The sequence below is a fragment of the Scyliorhinus torazame genome, chromosome 23 (genome assembly GCF_047496885.1).
Source record: "Scyliorhinus torazame isolate Kashiwa2021f chromosome 23, sScyTor2.1, whole genome shotgun sequence".
NCBI lineage: Eukaryota > Metazoa > Chordata > Chondrichthyes > Carcharhiniformes > Scyliorhinidae > Scyliorhinus > Scyliorhinus torazame.
In genome coordinates, this window is record NC_092729.1 from 38,278,784 (window position 1) to 38,299,016 (window position 20,233).

The window sequence follows — 20,233 nt, forward strand, 5'->3', positions numbered from 1 at the left end:
GAGAGACACTGTGATTGGACAGAGAGAGAGACACTGTGATTGGACAGAGAGAGAGACACTGTGATTGGACAGAGAGAGAGACACTGTGATTGGACAGAGAGAGAGACACTGTGATTGGACAGAGAGAGAGAGAGACACTGTGATTGGACAGAGAGAGAGACACTGTGATTGGACAGAGAGAGAGACACTGTGATTGGACAGAGAGAGAGACACTGTGATTGGACAGAGAGAGGGACACTGTGATTGGACAGAGAGAGGGACACTGTGATTGGACAGAGAGAGGGACACTGTGATTAGACAGAGATTAGACACAGAGAGACACTGTGATTGGACAGAGAGAGAGAGAGACACTGTGATTGGAGAGAGAGAGAGAGACACTGTGATTGGACAGAGTGAGAGACACTGTGATTGGACAGAGTGAGAGACACTGTGATTGGACAGAGTGAGAGACACTGTGATTGGACAGAGTGAGAGACACTGTGATTGGACAGAGTGAGAGACACTGTGATTGGACAGAGAGCGAGACACTGTGATTGGACAGAGAGAGAGACACTGTGATTGGACAGAGAGAGAGACACTGTGATTGGACAGAGAGAGAGAGACACTGTGATTGGACAGAGAGAGAGAGACAGTGATTGGACAGAGAGAGACACTGTGATTGGACAGAGAGAGAGACACTGTGATTGGACAGAGAGAGAGACACTGTGATTGGACAGAGAGAGACACTGTGATTGGACAGAGAGAGAGACACTGTGATTGGAGAGAGAGAGAGACACTGTGGGACAGAGAGAGAGACACTGTGATTGGACAGAGTGAGAGACACTGTGATTGGACAGAGAGAGACACTGTGATTGGACAGAGAGAGACACTGTGATTGGACAGAGTGAGAGACACTGTGATTGTACAGAGAGAGAGACACTGTGATTGGACAGAGAGAGAGACACTGTGATTGGACAGAGAGAGAGACACTGTGATTGGACAGAGAGAGAGAGACTATGATTGGACAGAGAGAGATACACTGTGATTGGACAGAGAGAGACACTGTGATTGGACAGAGTGAGAGACACTGTGATTGGTCAGAGAGAGAGACACTGTGATTGGACAGAGAGAGAGACACTGTGATTGGACAGAGTGAGAGACACTGTGATTGGACAGAGAGAGAGACACTGTGATTGGACAGAGAGAGAGACACTGTGATTGGACAGAGAGAGAGACACTGTGATTGGACAGAGAGAGACACTGTGATTGGACAGAGAGAGAGACACTGTGATTGGACAGAGAGAGGGACACTGTGATTGGACAGAGAGAGAGACACTGTGATTGGACAGAGAGAGACACTGTGATTAGACAGAGAGAGAGACACTGTGATTGGACAGAGAGAGAGACACTGTGATTGGACAGAGAGAGAGACACTGTGATTGGACACAGAGAGACACTGTGATTGGACAGAGAGAGAGAGACTGTGATTGGACACAGAGAGACACTGTGATTGGAGAGAGAGAGGCACTGTGATTGGACAGCGAGAGAGAGACTGTGATTGGACAGAGAGAGAGACACTGTGATTGGACAGAGAGAGAGACACTGTGATTGGACAGAGAGAGAGAGAGAGACACTGTGATTGGACAGAGAGAGACACTGTGATTGGACAGAGAGAGAGACAATGTGATTGGACAGAGAGAGACACTGTGATTGGAGAGAGAGACACTGTGATTGGACAGAGAGAGAGACACTGTGATTGGACAGAGAGAGAGACACTGTGATTGGACAGAGAGAGAGACACTGTGATTGGACAGAGAGAGAGACACTGTGATTGGACAGAGAGAGAGACAGTGATTGGACAGAGAGAGACACTGTGATTGGAGAGAGAGAGAGGGACAGTGAGAGAGACACTGTGATTGGACAGAGAGAGAGACACTGTGATTGGACAGAGAGAGAGACACTGTGATTGGACAGAGAGAGAGACACTGTGATTGGACAGAGAGAGAGACACTGTGATTGGACAGAGAGAGAGAGAGACACTGTGATTGGACAGAGAGAGAGACACTGTGATTGGACAGAGAGAGAGACACTGTGATTGGACAGAGAGAGAGACACTGTGATTGGACAGAGAGAGGGACACTGTGATTGGACAGAGAGAGGGACACTGTGATTGGACAGAGAGAGGGACACTGTGATTAGACAGAGATTAGACACAGAGAGACACTGTGATTGGACAGAGAGAGAGAGAGACACTGTGATTGGAGAGAGAGAGAGAGACACTGTGATTGGACAGAGTGAGAGACACTGTGATTGGACAGAGTGAGAGACACTGTGATTGGACAGAGTGAGAGACACTGTGATTGGACAGAGTGAGAGACACTGTGATTGGACAGAGTGAGAGACACTGTGATTGGACAGAGAGCGAGACACTGTGATTGGACAGAGAGAGAGACACTGTGATTGGACAGAGAGAGAGACACTGTGATTGGACAGAGAGAGAGAGACACTGTGATTGGACAGAGAGAGAGAGACAGTGATTGGACAGAGAGAGACACTGTGATTGGACAGAGAGAGAGACACTGTGATTGGACAGAGAGAGAGACACTGTGATTGGACAGAGAGAGAGACACTGTGATTGGACAGAGAGAGAGAGACACTGTGATTGGAGAGAGAGAGAGACACTGTGGGACAGAGAGAGAGACACTGTGATTGGACAGAGTGAGAGACACTGTGATTGGACAGAGAGAGACACTGTGATTGGACAGAGAGAGACACTGTGATTGGACAGAGTGAGAGACACTGTGATTGTACAGAGAGAGAGACACTGTGATTGGACAGAGAGAGAGACACTGTGATTGGACAGAGAGAGAGACACTGTGATTGGACAGAGAGAGAGAGAGACTGTGATTGGACAGAGTGAGATACACTGTGATTGGACAGAGAGAGAGAGACTGTGATTGGACAGAGAGAGATACACTGTGATTGGACAGAGAGAGACACTGTGATTGGACAGAGAGAGAGACACTGTGATTGGACAGAGTGAGAGACACTGTGATTGGACAGAGAGAGAGACACTGTGATTGGACAGAGAGAGAGACACTGTGATTGGACAGAGAGAGAGACACTGTGATTGGACAGAGAGAGACACTGTGATTGGACAGAGAGAGAGACACTGTGATTGGACAGAGAGAGGGACACTGTGATTGGACAGAGAGAGAGAGACACTGTGATTGGACAGAGAGAGACACTGTGATTAGACAGAGAGAGAGACACTGTGATTGGACAGAGAGAGAGACACTGTGATTGGACAGAGAGAGAGACACTGTGATTGGACACAGAGAGACACTGTGATTGGACAGAGAGAGAGAGACTGTGATTGGACACAGAGAGACACTGTGATTGGAGAGAGAGAGACACTGTGATTGGACAGCGAGAGAGAGACTGTGATTGGACAGAGAGAGAGACACTGTGATTGGACAGAGAGAGAGACACTGTGATTGGACAGAGAGAGAGAGAGAGACACTGTGATTGGACAGAGAGAGACACTGTGATTGGACAGAGAGAGAGACACTGTGATTGGACAGAGAGAGACACTGTGATTGGAGAGAGAGACACTGTGATTGGACAGAGAGAGAGACACTGTGATTGGACAGAGAGAGAGACACTGTGATTGGACAGAGAGAGAGACACTGTGATTGGACAGAGAGAGAGACACTGTGATTGGACAGAGAGAGAGACACTGTGATTGGACAGAGTGAGAGACACTGTGATTGGTCAGAGAGAGACACTGTAATTGGACAGAGAGAGAGACACTGTGATTGGACAGAGAGAGAGAGACGCTGTGATTGGACAGAGAGAGACACTGTGATTGGACAGAGAGAGACACTGTGATTGGACAGAGAGAGAGACACTGTGATTGGACAGAGAGAGAGACACTGTGATTGGACAGAGAGAGAGAGAGAGAGAGACACTGTGATTGCACAGAGAGAGAGACACTGTGATTGGACAGAGAGAGAGAGAGAGAGAGACACTGTGATTGCAGAGAGAGAGAGACACTGTGATTGGACAGAGAGAGAGACACTGTGATTGGACAGAGAGAGAGAGAGAGAGAGACACTGTGATTGCACAGAGAGAGAGACACTGTGATTGGACAGAGAGAGAGACACTGTGATTGTACAGATAGAGGGACACTGTGATTGGACAGAGAGAGAGACACTGTGATTGGACAGAGAGAGAGACACTGTGATTGGACAGAGAGAGAGACACTGTGATTGTACAGATAGAGGGACACTGTGATTGGACAGAGAGAGAGACACTGTGATTGGACAGAGAGAGACACTGTGATTGGACAGAGAGAGACACTGTGATTGGAGAGAGAGAGAGGGTCAGTGAGAGAGACACTGTGATTGGACAGAGAGAGAGACACTGTGATTGGACAGAGAGAGAGACACTGTGATTGGACAGAGAGAGAGAGACACTGTGATTGGACAGAGAGAGAGAGAGACACTGTGATTGGACAGAGAGAGAGACACTGTGATTGGACAGAGAGTGAGACACTGTGATTGGACAGAGAGAGAGACACTGTGATTGGACAGAGAGAGAGATAGTGATTGGACAGAGAGAGAGACACTGTGATTGGACAGAGAGAGAGATACTGTGATTGGACAGAGAGAGAGACACTGTGATTGGACAGAGAGAGAGAGAGACACTGTGATTGGACAGAGAGAGAGACACTGTGATTGGACAGAGAGAGAGACACTGTGATTGGACAGAGAGAGAGACACTGTGATTGGACAGAGAGAGAGAGAGACACTGTGATTGGACAGAGAGAGAGACACTGTGATTGGACAGAGAGAGAGACACTGTGATTGGACAGAGAGAGAGACACTGTGATTGGACAGAGAGAGGGACACTGTGATTGGACAGAGAGAGGGACACTGTGATTGGACAGAGAGAGGGACACTGTGATTAGACAGAGATTAGACACAGAGAGACACTGTGATTGGACAGAGAGAGAAACTGTGATTGGAGAGAGAGAGAGAGACACTGTGATTGGACAGAGTGAGAGACACTGTGATTGGACAGAGTGAGAGACACTGTGATTGGACAGAGTGAGAGACACTGTGATTGGACAGAGTGAGAGACACTGTGATTGGACAGAGAGAGAGACACTGTGATTGGACAGAGAGAGAGATACTGTGATTGGACAGAGAGAGAGAGACTGTGATTGGACAGAGAGAGACACTGTGATTGGACAGAGTGAGAGACACTGTGATTGGACAGAGAGAGACACTGTGATTGGACAGAGAGAGACACTGTGATTGGACAGAGTGAGAGACACTGTGATTGGACAGAGAGATACACTGATTGGACAGAGAGAGAGACACTGTGATTGGACAGAGAGAGAGACACTGTGATTGGACAGAGAGAGAGAGACACTGTGATTGGCCAGAGAGAGAGACACTGTGATTGGCCAGAGAGAGAGAGACACTGTGGTTGGACAGAGAGAGAGAGACACTGTGATTGGACAGAGAGAGACACTGTGATTGGAGAGAGAGAGAGAGACACTGTGATTGGAGAGAGAGAGAGAGACACTGTGATTGGACAGAGAGAGAGACACTGTGATTGGACAGAGAGAGAGACACTGTGATTGGACAGAGAGCGAGACACTGTGATTGGACAGAGAGAGAGACACTGTGATTGGACCGAGAGAGAGACACTGTGATTGGACAGAGAGAGAGAGACACTGTGATTGGACAGAGAGAGAGAGACAGTGATTGGACAGAGAGAGACACTGTGATTGGACAGAGAGAGAGACACTGTGATTGGAGAGAGAGACAGAGACACTGTGATTGGACAGAGAGAGAGAGACACTGTGATTAGACAGAGAGAGACACTGTGATTGGACAGAGAGAGAGAGACTGTGATTGGACAGAGAGAGAGACACTGTGATTGGAGAGAGAGACAGAGACACTGTGATTGGACAGAGAGAGAGACACTGTGATTGGACAGAGAGAGAGACACTGTGATTGGACAGAGAGAGACACTGTGATTGCACAGAGAGAGACACTGTGATTGGACAGAGAGAGAGACACTGTGATTGTACAGATAGAGGGACACTGTGATTGGACAGAGAGAGAGACACTGTGATTGGACAGAGAGAGACACTGTGATTGGACAGAGAGAGACACTGTGATTGGAGAGAGAGAGAGGGACAGTGAGAGAGACACTGTGATTGGACAGAGAGAGGAACACTGTGATTGGACAGAGAGAGAGACACTGTGATTGGACAGAGAGAGAGACACTGTGATTGGACAGAGAGAGACACTGATTGGACAGAGAGAGAGACACTGTGATTGGACAGAGAGAGAGACACTGTGATTGGACAGAGAGAGAGAGACACTGTGATTGGCCAGAGAGAGAGACACTGTGATTGGCCAGAGAGAGAGAGACACTGTGATTGGACAGAGAGAGAGAGACACTGTGATTGGACAGAGAGAGAGAGACACTGTGATTGGACAGAGAGAGACACTGTGATTGGAGAGAGAGAGAGAGACACTGTGATTGGAGAGAGAGAGAGAGACACTGTGATTGGACAGAGAGAGAGACACTGTGATTGGACAGAGAGAGAGACACTGTGATTGGACAGAGAGCGAGACACTGTGATTGGACAGAGAGAGAGACACTGTGATTGGACCGAGAGAGAGACACTGTGATTGGACAGAGAGAGAGAGACACTGTGATTGGACAGAGAGAGAGAGACAGTGATTGGACAGAGAGAGACACTGTGATTGGACAGAGAGAGAGACACTGTGATTGGAGAGAGAGACAGAGACACTGTGTTTGGACAGAGAGAGAGAGACACTGTGATTAGACAGAGAGAGACACTGTGATTGGACAGAGAGAGAGAGACTGTGATTGGACAGAGAGAGAGACACTGTGATTGGAGAGAGAGACAGAGACACTGTGATTGGACAGAGAGAGAGACACTGTGATTGGACAGAGAGACAGACACTGTGATTAGACAGAGAGAGAAACACTGTGATTGGACAGAGAGAGAGAGACACTGTGATTGGACAGAGAGAGAGACACTGTGATTGGACAGAGAGAGAGACACTGTGATTGGACAGAGAGAGACACTGTGATTGGACAGAGAGAGAGACACTGTGATTGGAGAGAGAGAGAGACACTGTGGGACAGAGAGAGAGACACTGTGATTGGACAGAGAGAGAGACACTGTGATTGGACAGAGAGAGCGAGACACTGTGATTGGACAGAGAGAGACACTGTGATTGGAGAGAGAGACACTGTGATTGGACAGAGAGAGAGATACTGTAATTGGACAGAGAGAGACACTGTGATTCGAGAGAGAGAGAGACACTGTGATTGGACAGAGAGAGAGACACTGTGATTGGACAGAGTGAGAGACACTGTGATTGGACAGAGAGAGAGACACTGTGATTAGACAGAGAGAGAGACACTGTGATTGGAGAGAGAGGGAGACACTGTGATTAGACAGAGAGAGAGACACTGTGATTGGACAGAGAGAGAGACACTGTGATTGGACAGAGTGAGAGACACTGTGATTGGACAGAGAGAGAGAGACACTGTGGAGAGAGAGACTGTGATTGGACAGAGAGAGACACTGTGATTAGACAGAGAGAGAGACACTGTGATTGGACAGAGTGAGATACACTGTGATTGGACAGAGAGAGAGAGAAACTGTGATTAGACAGAGAGAGAGAGACACTGTGATTGGACAGAGTGAGAGACACTGTGATTGGTCACAGAGAGAGAGACTGTGATTGGACAGAGAGAGATACACTGTGATTGGACAGAGAGAGACACTGTGATTGGACAGAGTGAGAGACACTGTGATTGGTCAGAGAGAGAGACACTGTGATTGGACAGAGAGAGAGACACTGTGATTGGACAGAGAGAGAGACACTGTGATTGGACAGAGAGAGAGACACTGTGATTGGACAGAGAGAGAGACACTGTGATTGGACAGAGAGAGACACTGTGATTAGACAGAGAGAGACACTGTGATTGGACAGAGAGAGACACTGTGATTGGACAGAGAGAGAGAGACATTGTGATTGGACAGAGAGAGACACTGTGATTGGACAGAGAGAGAGACACTGTGATTGGACAGAGAGAGGGACACTGTGATTGGACAGAGAGAGAGACACTGTGATTGGACAGAGAGAGACACTGTGATTAGACAGAGAGAGAGAAACTGTGATTGGACAGAGAGAGAGACACTGTGATTGGACAGAGAGAGAGACACTGTGATTGGACACAGAGAGACACTGTGATTGGACAGAGAGAGAGAGACTGTGATTGGACACAGAGAGACACTGTGATTGGAGAGAGAGAGACACTGTGATTGGACAGCGAGAGAGAGACTGTGATTGGACAGAGAGAGAGACACTGTGATTGGACAGAGAGAGAGACACTGTGATTGGACAGAGAGAGAGAGAGATACACTGTGATTGGACAGAGAGAGACACTGTGATTGGACAGAGAGAGAGACACTGTGATTGGACAGAGAGAGACACTGTGATTGGAGAGAAAGACACTGTGATTGGACAGAGAGAGAGACACTGTGATTGGACAGAGAGAGAGACACTGTGATTGGACAGAGAGAGAGACACTGTGATTGGACAGAGAGAGAGACACTGTGATTGGACAAAGAGAGAGACACTGTGATTGGACAAAGTGAGAGACACTGTGATTGGACAGATTGAGAGACACTGTGATTGGTCAGAGAGAGACACTGTAATTGGACAGAGAGAGAGACACTGTGATTGGACAGAGAGAGAGAGACACTGTGATTGGACAGAGAGAGACACTGTGATTGGACAGAGAGAGACACTGTGATTGGACAGAGAGAGAGACACTGTGATTGGACAGAGAGAGAGAGAGAGAGACACTGTGGAGAGAAAGACACTGTGATTGGACAGAGAGAGAGACACTGTGATTGGACAGATAGAGGGACACTGTGATTGGACAGAGAGAGAGACTGTGATTGGACAGAGAGAGACACTGTGATTAGACAGAGAGAGAGACACTGTGATTGGACAGAGAGAGAGACACTGTGATTGGACAGAGAGAGAGACACTGTGATTGGACAGAGAGAGAGACACTGTGATTGGACACAGAGAGACACTGTGATTGGACAGAGAGAGAGAGACTGTGATTGGACACAGAGAGACACTGTGATTGGAGAGAGAGAGACACTGTGATTGGACAGAGAGAGAGAGACTGTGATTGGACAGAGAGAGAGACACTGTGATTGGACAGAGAGAGAGACACTGTGATTGGACAGAGAGAGAGAGAGAGAGACACTGTGATTGGACAGAGAGAGAGACACTGTGATTGGACAGAGAGAGAGACACTGTGATTGGACAGAGAGAGAGACACTGTGTTTGGACAGAGAGAGAGACACTGTGATTGGACAAAGTGAGAGACACTGTGATTGGACAGAGTGAGAGACACTGTGATTGGTCAGAGAGAGACACTGTAATTGGACAGAGAGAGAGACACTGTGATTGGACAGAGAGAGACACTGTGATTGGACAGAGAGAGACACTGTGATTGGACAGAGAGAGAGACACTGTGATTGGACAGAGAGGGAGAGAGAGAGAGACACTGTGGAGAGAGAGACACTGTGATTGGACAGAGAGAGACACTGTGATTGGACAGAGAGAGAGACACTGTGATTGGACAGATAGAGGAACACTGTGATTGGACAGAGAGAGAGACACTGTGATTGGACAGAGAGAGACACTGTGATTAGACAGAGAGAGAGACACTGTGATTGGACAGAGAGAGAGACACTGTGATTGGACAGAGAGAGAGACACTGTGATTGGACAGAGAGAGAGACACTGTGATTGGACACAGAGAGACACTGTGATTGGACAGAGAGAGAGAGACTGTGATTGGACACAGAGAGACACTGTGATTGGAGAGAGAGAGACACTGTGATTGGACAGAGAGAGAGAGAGACTGTGATTGGACAGAGAGAGAGACACTGTGATTGGACAGAGAGAGAGAGAGAGACACTGTGATTGGACAGAGAGAGACACTGTGATTGGACAGAGAGAGAGACACTGTGATTGGACAGAGAGAGAGAGAGAGACACTGTGATTGGACAGAGAGAGACACTGTGATTGGACAGAGAGAGAGACACTGTGATTGGACAGAGAGAGAGAGAGAGACACTGTGATTGGACAGAGAGAGACACTGTGATTGGACAGAGAGAGAGACACTGTGATTGGACAGAGAGAGACACTGTGATTGGAGAGAGAGACACTGTGATTGGACAGAGAGAGAGACACTGTGATTGGACAGAGAGAGAGACACTGTGATTGGACAGAGAGAGAGACACTGTGATTGGACAGAGAGAGAGACACTGTGATTGGACAGAGAGAGAGACACTGTGATTGGACAGAGAGAGAGACACTGTGATTGGACAAAGTGAGAGACACTGTGATTGGACAGAGTGAGAGACACTGTGATTGGACAGAGTGAGAGACTGTAATTGGACAGAGAGAGAGACACTGTGATTGGACAGAGAGAGAGAGACACTGTGATTGGACAGAGAGAGACACTGTGATTGGACAGAGAGAGACACTGTGATTGGACAGAGAGAGAGACACTGTGATTGGACAGAGAGAGAGAGAGAGAGAGACACTGTGGAGAGAGAGACACTGTGATTGGACAGAGAGAGACACTGTGATTGGACAGAATGAGAGACACTGTGATTGGACAGAATGAGAGACACTGTGATTGGACAGAGAGAGGGACACTGTGATTGGACAGAGAGAGACACTGTGATTAGACAGAGGGAGAGAGAGACACTGCGATTGGACAGAGAGAGAGAGAGACACTGTGATTGGACAGAATGAGAGACACTGTGATTGGACAGAATGAGAGACACTGTGATTGGACAGAATGAGAGACACTGTGATTGGAATGAGAGAGAGACACTGTGATTGGACGCTTTGGATACTTGTGGGGGGGGGGACTTACCAGGGTTAAGCCATGGGGTACGGGCCTCTGGCACGGAGTCTGTCCCTGTTGCTCAGAAGGGAAGGGGGGAGAGGAGCAGAGCATTAGTAATTGGGGACTCGATAGTCAGGGGCACAGATAGGAGATTTTGTGGGAGCGTGAGAGACTCACGTTTGGTATTTTGCCTCCCAGGTGCAAGGGTACGTGATGTCTCGGATCGTGTTTTCCGGGTCCTTAGGGGGGAGGGGGAGCAACCCCAAGTCGTGGTCCACATTGGCACTAACGACATAGGTAGGAAAGGGGATAAGGATGTCAGGCAGGCTTTCAGGGAGCTAGGATGGAAGCTCAGAACTAGAACAAACAGAGTTGTTATCTCTGGGTTGTTGCCCGTGCCACGTGATAGTGAGATGAGGAATAGGGAGAGAGAGCAATTAAACACGTGGCTACAGGGATGGTGCAGGCGGGAGGGATTCAGATTTCTGGATAACTGGGGCTCTTTCTGGGGAAGGTGGGACCTCTACAGACAGGATGGTCTACATCTGAACCTGAGGGGCACAAATGTCCTGGGGGGGAGATTTGTTAGTGCTCTTTGGGGGGGTTTAAACTAATGCAGCAGGGGCATGGGAACCTGGATTGTAGTTTTAGGGTAAGGGAGAATGAGAGTATAGAGGTCAGGAGCACAGATTTGACGTCGCAGGAGGGGGCCAGTGTTCAGGTAGGTGGTTTGAAGTGTGTCTACTTCAATGCCAGGAGTATACGAAATAAGGTAGGGGAACTGGCAGCATGGGTTGGTACCTGGGACTTCGATGTTGTGGCCATTTCGGAGACATGGATAGAGCAGGGACAGGAATGGATGTTGCAGGTTCCGGGGTTTAGGTGTTTTAGTAAGCTCAGAGAAGGAGGCAAAAGAGGGGGAGGTGTGGCGCTGCTAGTCAAGAGCAGTATTACGGTGGCGGAGAGGATGCTAGATGGGGACTCTTCTTCCGAGGTAGTATGGGCTGAGGTTAGAAACAGGAAAGGAGAGGTCACCCTGTTGGGAATTTTCTATAGGCCTCCAAATAGTTCTAGGGATGTAGAGGAAAGGATGGCGAGGATGATTCTGGATAAGAGCGAAAGTAACAGGGTAGTTATTATGGGAGACTTTAACTTTCCAAATATTGACTGGAAAAGATATAGTTCGAGTACATTAGATGGGTCGTTTTTTGTACAGTGTGTGCAGGAGGGTTTCCTGACACAATATGTTGACAGGCCAACAAGAGGCGAGGCCACGTTGGATTTGGTTTTGGGTAATGAACCAGGCCAGGTGTTGGATTTGGAGGTAGGAGAGCACTTTGGGGACAGTGACCACAATTCGGTGACGTTTACGTGAATGATGGACAGGGATAAGTATACACCGCAGGGCAAGAGTTATAGCTGGGGGAAGGGCAATTATGATGCCATTAGACGTGACTTGGGGGGGATAAGGTGGAGAAGTAGGCTGCAAGTGTTGGGCACACTGGATAAGTGGAGCTTGTTCAAGGATCAGCTACTGCGTGTTCTTGATAAGTATGTACCGGTCAGGCAGGGAGGAAGGCGTCGAGCGAGGGAACTGTGGTTTACCAAAGAAGTGGAATCTCTTGTTAAGAGGAAGAAGGAGGCCGATGTGAAGATGAGGTGTGAAGTTTCAGTTGGGGCGATGGATAGTTACAAGGTAGCGAGGAAGGATCTAAAGAGAGAGCTAAGACGAGCAAGGAGGGGACATGAGAAGTATTTGGCAGGTAGGATCAAGGAAAACCCAAAAGCTTTCTATAGGTATGTCAGGAATAAAAGAATGACTAGGGTAAGAGTAGGGCCAGTCAAGGACAGGGATGGGAAGTTGTGTGTGGAATCTGAAGAGATAGGCGAGATACTAAATGAATATTTTTTGTCAGTATTCACTCAGGAAAAAGATAATGTTGTGGAGGAGAATGCTGAGCCCCAGGCTAATAGGATAGATGGCATTGAGGTACGTAGGGAAGAGGTGTTGGCAATTCTGGACAGGCTGAAAATAGATAAGTCCCCGGGACCTGATGGGATTTATCCTAGGATTCTCTGGGAGACCAGGGAAGAGATTGCTGGACCTTTGGCTTTGATTTTTATGTCATCATTGGCTACAGGAATAGTGCCAGAGGACTGGAGGATAGTAAATGTGGTCCCTTTGTTCAAAAAGGGGAGCAGAGACAACCCCGGCAACTATAGACCGGTGAGCCTCACGTCTGTAGTGGGTAAAGTCTTGGAGGGGATTATAAGAGACAAGATTTATAATCATCTCGATAGGAATAATATGATCAGGGATAGTCAGCATGGCTTTGTGAAGGGTAGGTCATGCCTCACAAACCTTATAGAGTTCTTTGAGAAGGTGACTGAACAGGTGGACGAGGGTAGAGCAGTTGATGTGGTGTATATGGATTTCAGCAAAGCGTTTGATAAGGTTCCCCACGGTAGGCTATTGCAGAAAATACGGAGGCTGGGGATTGAGGGTGATTTAGAGATGTGGATCAGAAATTGGCTAGCTGAAAGAAGACAGAGGGTGGTGGTTGATGGGAAATGTTCAGAATGGAGTTCAGTTACAAGTGGAGTACCACAAGGATCTGTTCTGGGGCCGTTGCTGTTTGTCATTTTTATCCCTGACCTAGTGGAAGGCGCAGAAGGGTGGGTGAGTAAATTTGCAGACGATACTAAAGTCGGTGGTGTTGTCGATAGTGTGGAAGGATGTAGCAGGTTACAGAGGGATATAGATAAGCTGCAGAGCTGGGCTGAGAGGTGGCAAATGGAGTTTAATGTAGAGAAGTGTGAGGTGATTCACTTTGGAAGGAATAACAGGAATGCGGAATATTTGGCTCATGGAAAAGTTCTTGAAAGTGTGGATGAGCAGAGGGATCTAGGTGTCCATGTACATAGATCCCTGAAAGTTGCCACCCAGGTTGACAGGGTTGTGAAGAAGGCCTATGGAGTGTTGGCCTTTATTGGTAGAGGGATTGAGTTCCGGAGTCGGGAGGTCATGTTGCAGCTGTACAGAACTCTGGTACGGCCGCATTTGGAGTATTGCGTACAGTTCTGGTCACCGCATTATAGGAAGGACGTGGAGGCTTTGGAGCGGGTGCAGAGGAGATTTACCAGGATGTTGCCTGGTATGGAGGGAAAATCTTATGAGGAAAGGCTGATGGACTTGAGGTTGTTTTCGTTGGAGAGAAGAAGGTTAAGAGGAGACTTAATAGAGGCATACAAAATGATCAGAGGGTTGGATAGGGTGGACAGTGAGAGCCTTCTCCCGCGGATGGATATGGCTGGCATGAGGGGACATAACTTTAAACTGAGGGGTAATAGATATAGGACAGAGGTCAGAGGTAGGTTCTTTACGCAAAGAGTAGTGAGGCCGTGGAATGCCCTACCTGCTACAGTAGTGAACTCGCCAACATTGAGGGCATTTAAAAGTTTATTGGATAAGCATATGGATGATAATGGCATAGTGTAGGTTAGATGGCTTTTGTTTCGGTGCAACATCGTGGGCCGAAGGGCCAGTATTGCGCTGTATCGTTCTATGTTCTATGTGATTGGACAGACAGAGAAACACTGTGATTGGACAGAGTGAGAGACACGGTGATTGGACAGAGTGAGAGACACGGTGATTGGACAGAGTGAGAGACAGTGATTGGACAGAGTGAGAGACAGTGATTGGACAGAGTGAGAGACAGTGATTGGACAGAGAAATAGAGACACTGTGATTGGACAGAGAGAGACACTGTGATTGGACAGAGAGAGAGAGAGACACTGTGATTGGACAGAGAGACACTGTGATTGGACAGAGAGAGAGACACTGCGATTGGACAGAGAGAGAGACACTGTGATTGGACAGAGAGAGAGACACTGTGATTGGACAGAGAGAGAGTCACTGTGATTGGACAGAGAGAGAGACACTGTGATTGGACAGAGAGAGGCACTGTGATTGGACAGAGAGAGAGACACTGTGATTGGACAGAGAGAGACACTGTGATTGGACAGAGAGAGACACTGTGATTGGACAGAGAGAGAGGCACTGTGATTGGACAGAGAGAGAGACACTGTGATTGGACAGAGAGAGAGACACTGTGATTGGACAGAGAGAGAGACACTGTGATTGGACAGAGAGAGAGACACTGTGATTGGACAGAGAGAGAGACACTGTGATTGGACAGAGAGAGACACTGTGATTGGACAGAGTGAGAGACACTGTGATTGGACAGAGTGAGAGACACTGTGATTGGACAGAGAGAGAGGCACTGTGATTGGACAGAGAGAGAGACACTGTGATTGGACAGAGAGAGAGACACTGTGATTGGACAGAGAGAGACACTGTGATTGGACAGAGTGAGAGACACTGTGATTGGACAGAGTGAGAGACACTGTGATTGGACAGAGAGCGAGACACTGTGATTGGACAGAGTGAGAGAGACTGTGATTGGACAGAGAGGGAGACACTGTGATTGGACGGAGTGGACGCGCTGCGATTGGCCGGGCCATGCCTCCACTCTGATTGGTTGCACACTCACCGGTGGATGAGGGGGGATTCCTGTCATCGAGCCCTCCACTCCGCCGGCCTGTTCGATCAGGGCCTGGCAGGGCGCGTACAGCCGGAGGCCCGTCTCGGGTGGAGGTTGTCCGGGGAAATCGGGCCCAGCGTGGGGAAGGGGAGGAGGATACTCGGACAGCCGGCCGGCAGTGGGGGGGGGTGGGTACTGGGGCGGGTACCCCTGAGGTAACACTTCAGCAGAGCTCGTCCCATCCGGACCACCCTGGGAACAGAGAAACAGACCGTCAGGAGAGGGAGGGAGAGACGGAGGGAGGGAAGGAGGGTGTGGGGGGGAAGGATGGAGAGGGAGAGAGAGGGGAGGGAGGGAGGGAGGGGGAAGGGGGAGAGAGGGGGAGGGGGGGAGGGAGGGAGGGAGAGGGAGAGAGAGGGGAGGGAGGGAGGGAGAGGGAGAGAGAGGGGGAGAGAGGGGAGGGAGGGAGGGAGGGGGAAGGGGGAGAGAGGGGGAGGGGGGAGGGAGGGAGGGAGAGGGAGAGAGGGGGGAGGGAGAGGGAGAGAGGGGGGGAGGGAGAGATGGGACGGAGAGAGAGGGGGTGAGAGAGGGGGGAGAGGGGGAGGGGTGGAGGGGGTGAGCCAGGGGGAGAGAGAGGGGGGGGAGGGGGGAGGGAGAGGGAGGGGAGGGAGGGAGGGAGAGAGAGAAGGGGGGGGGAGGGGGAGAGGGGGGAGGGGGAGAGGGAGAGAGAGGGGAGGGAGAGAGAGGGATAGGGGAGGGAGAGAGAGGGAGACGGAGGGAGGGAGGGCGAGAGAGAGAGGGGGAGGGAGAGGGGGTGGGAGAGGGAGAGAGAGGGGGGGGAGGGAGCGGGGGGGAGAGAGAGGGGGAGGGAGAGAGATATAGACAGAGAGAGGCAGAGAGAAAGTGAGAGAGAGACAGAGAGAGAGACACACAGAGAGGGAGCCAGAGAGAGATGGAGATGGAGATACAGACAGAGAGAAAGATAGAGAGAGAGACAGAGAGAGACTGAGGGAGAGAGACTGAGGGAGAGAGACTGAGGGAGAGAGACTGAGGGAGAGAGACTGAGGGAGAGAGACTGAGGGAGAGAGACTGAGGGAGAGAGAGAGAGACAGAGAGAGACAGAGAGAGAGAGAGACTGAGGGAGAGAGAGAGAGAGACAGAGAGAGAGAGAGAGAGAGAGAGTTTCTGAGGGAGAGGGACAGACAGAGAGAGAGAGAGAGAGAGAGAGAGAGACAGAGAGAGACTGAGGAAGAGAGAGAGAGAGAGAGAGAGACAGAGAGAGAGAGAGACTGAGGGAGAGAGAGACTGAGGGAGAGAGAGACTGAGGGAGAGAGAGACTGAGGGAGAGAGAGACAGACAAAGAGAGACAGACAAAGAGAGACAGAGAGAGAGAGAGAGAGAGAGAGACAGAGACAGAGAGAGAGAGACTGAGGGAGAGAGAGACAGAGAGAGAGAGACAGAGACAGAGACAGAGAGAGAGAGACAGAGAGAGAGACAGAGAGAGACAGAGAGAGAGAGAGAGAAAGAGAGAGAGACAGAGAGACAGAGAGAGAGAGACAGAGACAGAGACAGAGAGAGAGAGACAGAGAGAGAGAGAGACAGAGAGAGAGACAGAGAGAGAGACAGAGAGAGAGAGACAGAGACAGAGAGAGAGAGACTGAGGGAGAGAGAGACAGAGAGAGAGAGAGACAGAGAGAGAGAGACAGAGAGAGACAGAGACAGAGAGAGACAGAGAGAGAGAGACAGAGAGAGAGAGAGACAGAGACAGAGAGAGAGAGAGACAGCGAATGGCAGAGAGAGACAGACATAAGAACATAAGAACTAGGAGCAGGAGTAGGCCATCTGGCCCCTCGAGCCTGCTCCACCATTCAATGAGATCTTGGCTGATCTTTTGTGGACTCAGCTCCACTTTCCGGCCCGAACACCATAACCCTTAATCCCTTTATTCTTCGAAAAACTATCGATCTTTATCTTAAAAACATTTAATGAAGGAGCCTCAACTGCTTCACTGGGCAAGGAATTCCATAGATTCACAACCCTTTGGGTGAAGAGGTTCCTCCTAAACTCAGTCCTAAATCTACTTCCCCCTATTTTGAGGCTATGCCCCCTAGTTCTGCTTTCACCCGCCAGTGGAAACAACCTGCCCGCATCTATCCTATCTATTCCCTTCATAATTTTATATGTTTCTATAAGATCCTCCCTCATCCTTCTAAATTCCAACGAGTACAGTCCCAGTCTCCTCAACCTCACCTCGTAATCCAACCCCTTCAGCTCTGGGATTAACCTAGTGAATCTCCTCTGCACGCCCTCCAGTGCCAATATGTCCTTTCTCAGGTAAGGAGACCAAAACTGAACACAATACTCCAGGTGTGGCCTCACTAACACCTTATACAATTGCAGCAGAACCTCCCTAGTCTTAAACTCCATCCCTGTAGCAATGAAGGACAAAATTCCATTTGCCTTCTTAATCACCTGTTGCACCTGAAAACCAACTTTCTGCGACTCATGCACTAGCACACCCAGGTCTCTCTGCACAGCAGCATGTTTTAATATTTTATCATTTAAATAATAATCCCTTTTGCTGTTATTCCTACAAAATGGATAACCTCACATTTGTCAACATTGTATTCCATCTGCCAGACCCTAGCCCATTCACTTAGCCTATCCAAATCCCTCTGCAGACTTCCAGTATCCTCTGCACTTTTTGCTTTACCACTTATCTTAGTGTCGTCTGCAAACTTGGATACATTGCCCTTGGTCTCCAACTCCAAATCATCGATGTAAATTGTGAACAGTTGTGGGCCCAACACTGATCCCTGAGGGACACCACTAGCTACTGATTGCCAACCAGAGAAACACCCAGTAATCTTCACTCTTTGCTTTCTATTAATTAACCAATCCTCTATCCATGCTACTACTTTCCCCTTAATGCCATGCATCTTTACCTTATGCAGCAACCTTTTGTGTGGCACCTTGTCAAAGGCTTTCTGGAAATCCAGATATACCACATCCATTGGCTCCCCGTTATCTACCGCACTGTTAATGTCCTCAAAAAATTCCACTAAATTAGTTAGGCACGACCTGCCCTTTATGAACCCATGCTGCGTCTGTCCAATGGGACAATTTCCATCCAGATGCCTCGCTATTTCTTCCTTGATGATAGATTCCAGCATCTTCCCTACTACCGAAGTTAAGCTCACTGGCCTATAATTACCCACTTTCTGCCTACCTCCTTTTTTTAAACAGTGGTGTCACGTTTGCTAATTTCCAATCCGCCGGGACACCCCAGAGTCTAGTGAAGTTTGGTAAATTATCACTAGTGCATTTGCAATTTCCCTAGCCATCTCTATTAGCACTCTGGGCCAGGAGACTTGTCTACCTTTAGCCCCATTAACTTGCCCATCACTACCTCCTTGGTGATAACAATCCTCTCAAGGTCCTCACCTGTCATAGCCTCATTTCCATCAGTCACTGGCATGTTATTTGTGTCTTCCACTGTGAAGACCGACCCAAAACCTTGTACCAGCCTCCCCGAACAGGTGCCGGAATGTGGCGACTAGGGACTTTTCACAGTAACTTCATTGAAGCCTACTTGTGACAATAAGCGATTTTCATTTTTTCAAAAAACCTGTTCAGTTCCTCAGCCATTTCCTCATCTCCCATTACTAAATCTCCATTCTCATCCTCTAAAGGACCAATATTTACCTGAGCCACTCTTTTTCATTTTATATATTTGTAGAAACTTTTACTATCTGTTTTTATATTCTGAGCAAGTTTACTCTCATAATCTATCTTACTCTTCCTTTTAGCTGTTTTAGTAGATTTCTGTTGCCCCCTAAAGATTTCCCAGTCCTCTAGTCTCCCACTAATCTTTGCCACTTTGTATGCTTTTTCCTTCAATTTGATACTCTCCCTTATTTCCTTAGATATCCACGGTTGATTTTCCCTCTTTTTACCGTCCTTCCTTTTTGTTGGTATAAACCTTTGCTGAGCACTGTGAAAAATCACTTGGAAGGTTCTCCACTGTTCCTCAACTGTTTCACCATAAAGTCTTTGCTCCCAGTCTACCTTAGCTAGTTCTTCTCTCATCCCATTGTAATCTCCTTTGTTTAAGCACAAAACACAAGTGTTTGATTTTACCTTCTCACTCTCCATCTGTATTTTAAATTCCACCATATTGTGATCGCTCCTTCCGAGAGGATCCCTAACAATGAGATCCTGAATCAATCCTGTCTCATTACACAGGACCAGATCTAGGACCGCTTCTTCCCTCGTAGGTTCCATTACATACTGTTCTAGGAAACTATCGCGGATACATTCTATAAACTCCTCCTCAAGGCTGCCTTGACCAGCCTGGTTAACCAATCGACATGTAGATTAAAATCCCCCATGATAACTGCTGTACCATTTCTACATGCATCTGTTATTTCTTTGTTTATTGCCTGCCCCACCATAATGTTACTATTTGGTGGCCTATAGACTACTCCTATCAGTGACTTTTTTGCCTTACTATTCCTGATTTCCACCCAAATGGATTCAACCTCATCCTCCATAGCACCGATGTCATCCCTTACTGTTGCCCGGATGTCATCCTTAAATAACAGAGCTACACCACCTCCCTTACCATCCCCTCTGTCCTTCCGAAAAGTTTGATACCCTCGGATATTTAACTCCCAGTCGTGACCATCCTTTAACCAT

The 20,233-nt window shown here is 48.4% G+C and overlaps 1 protein-coding gene across 2 annotated transcripts in view; it reads right to left on the minus strand.

Moving 5' to 3' along the window:
• LOC140399586 (RNA binding protein fox-1 homolog 1-like) overlaps positions 1-20,233 on the minus strand; it is a 161,311-nt gene that overhangs the window by 106,374 nt on the left and 34,704 nt on the right. For both annotated transcript variants that reach the window (XM_072489120.1, XM_072489119.1), the window contains exon 2: positions 15,545-15,787. In XM_072489120.1, coding sequence (XP_072345221.1) covers positions 15,545-15,787 — 243 coding nt within the window. The remainder of the gene's footprint in view (positions 1-15,544; positions 15,788-20,233) is intronic.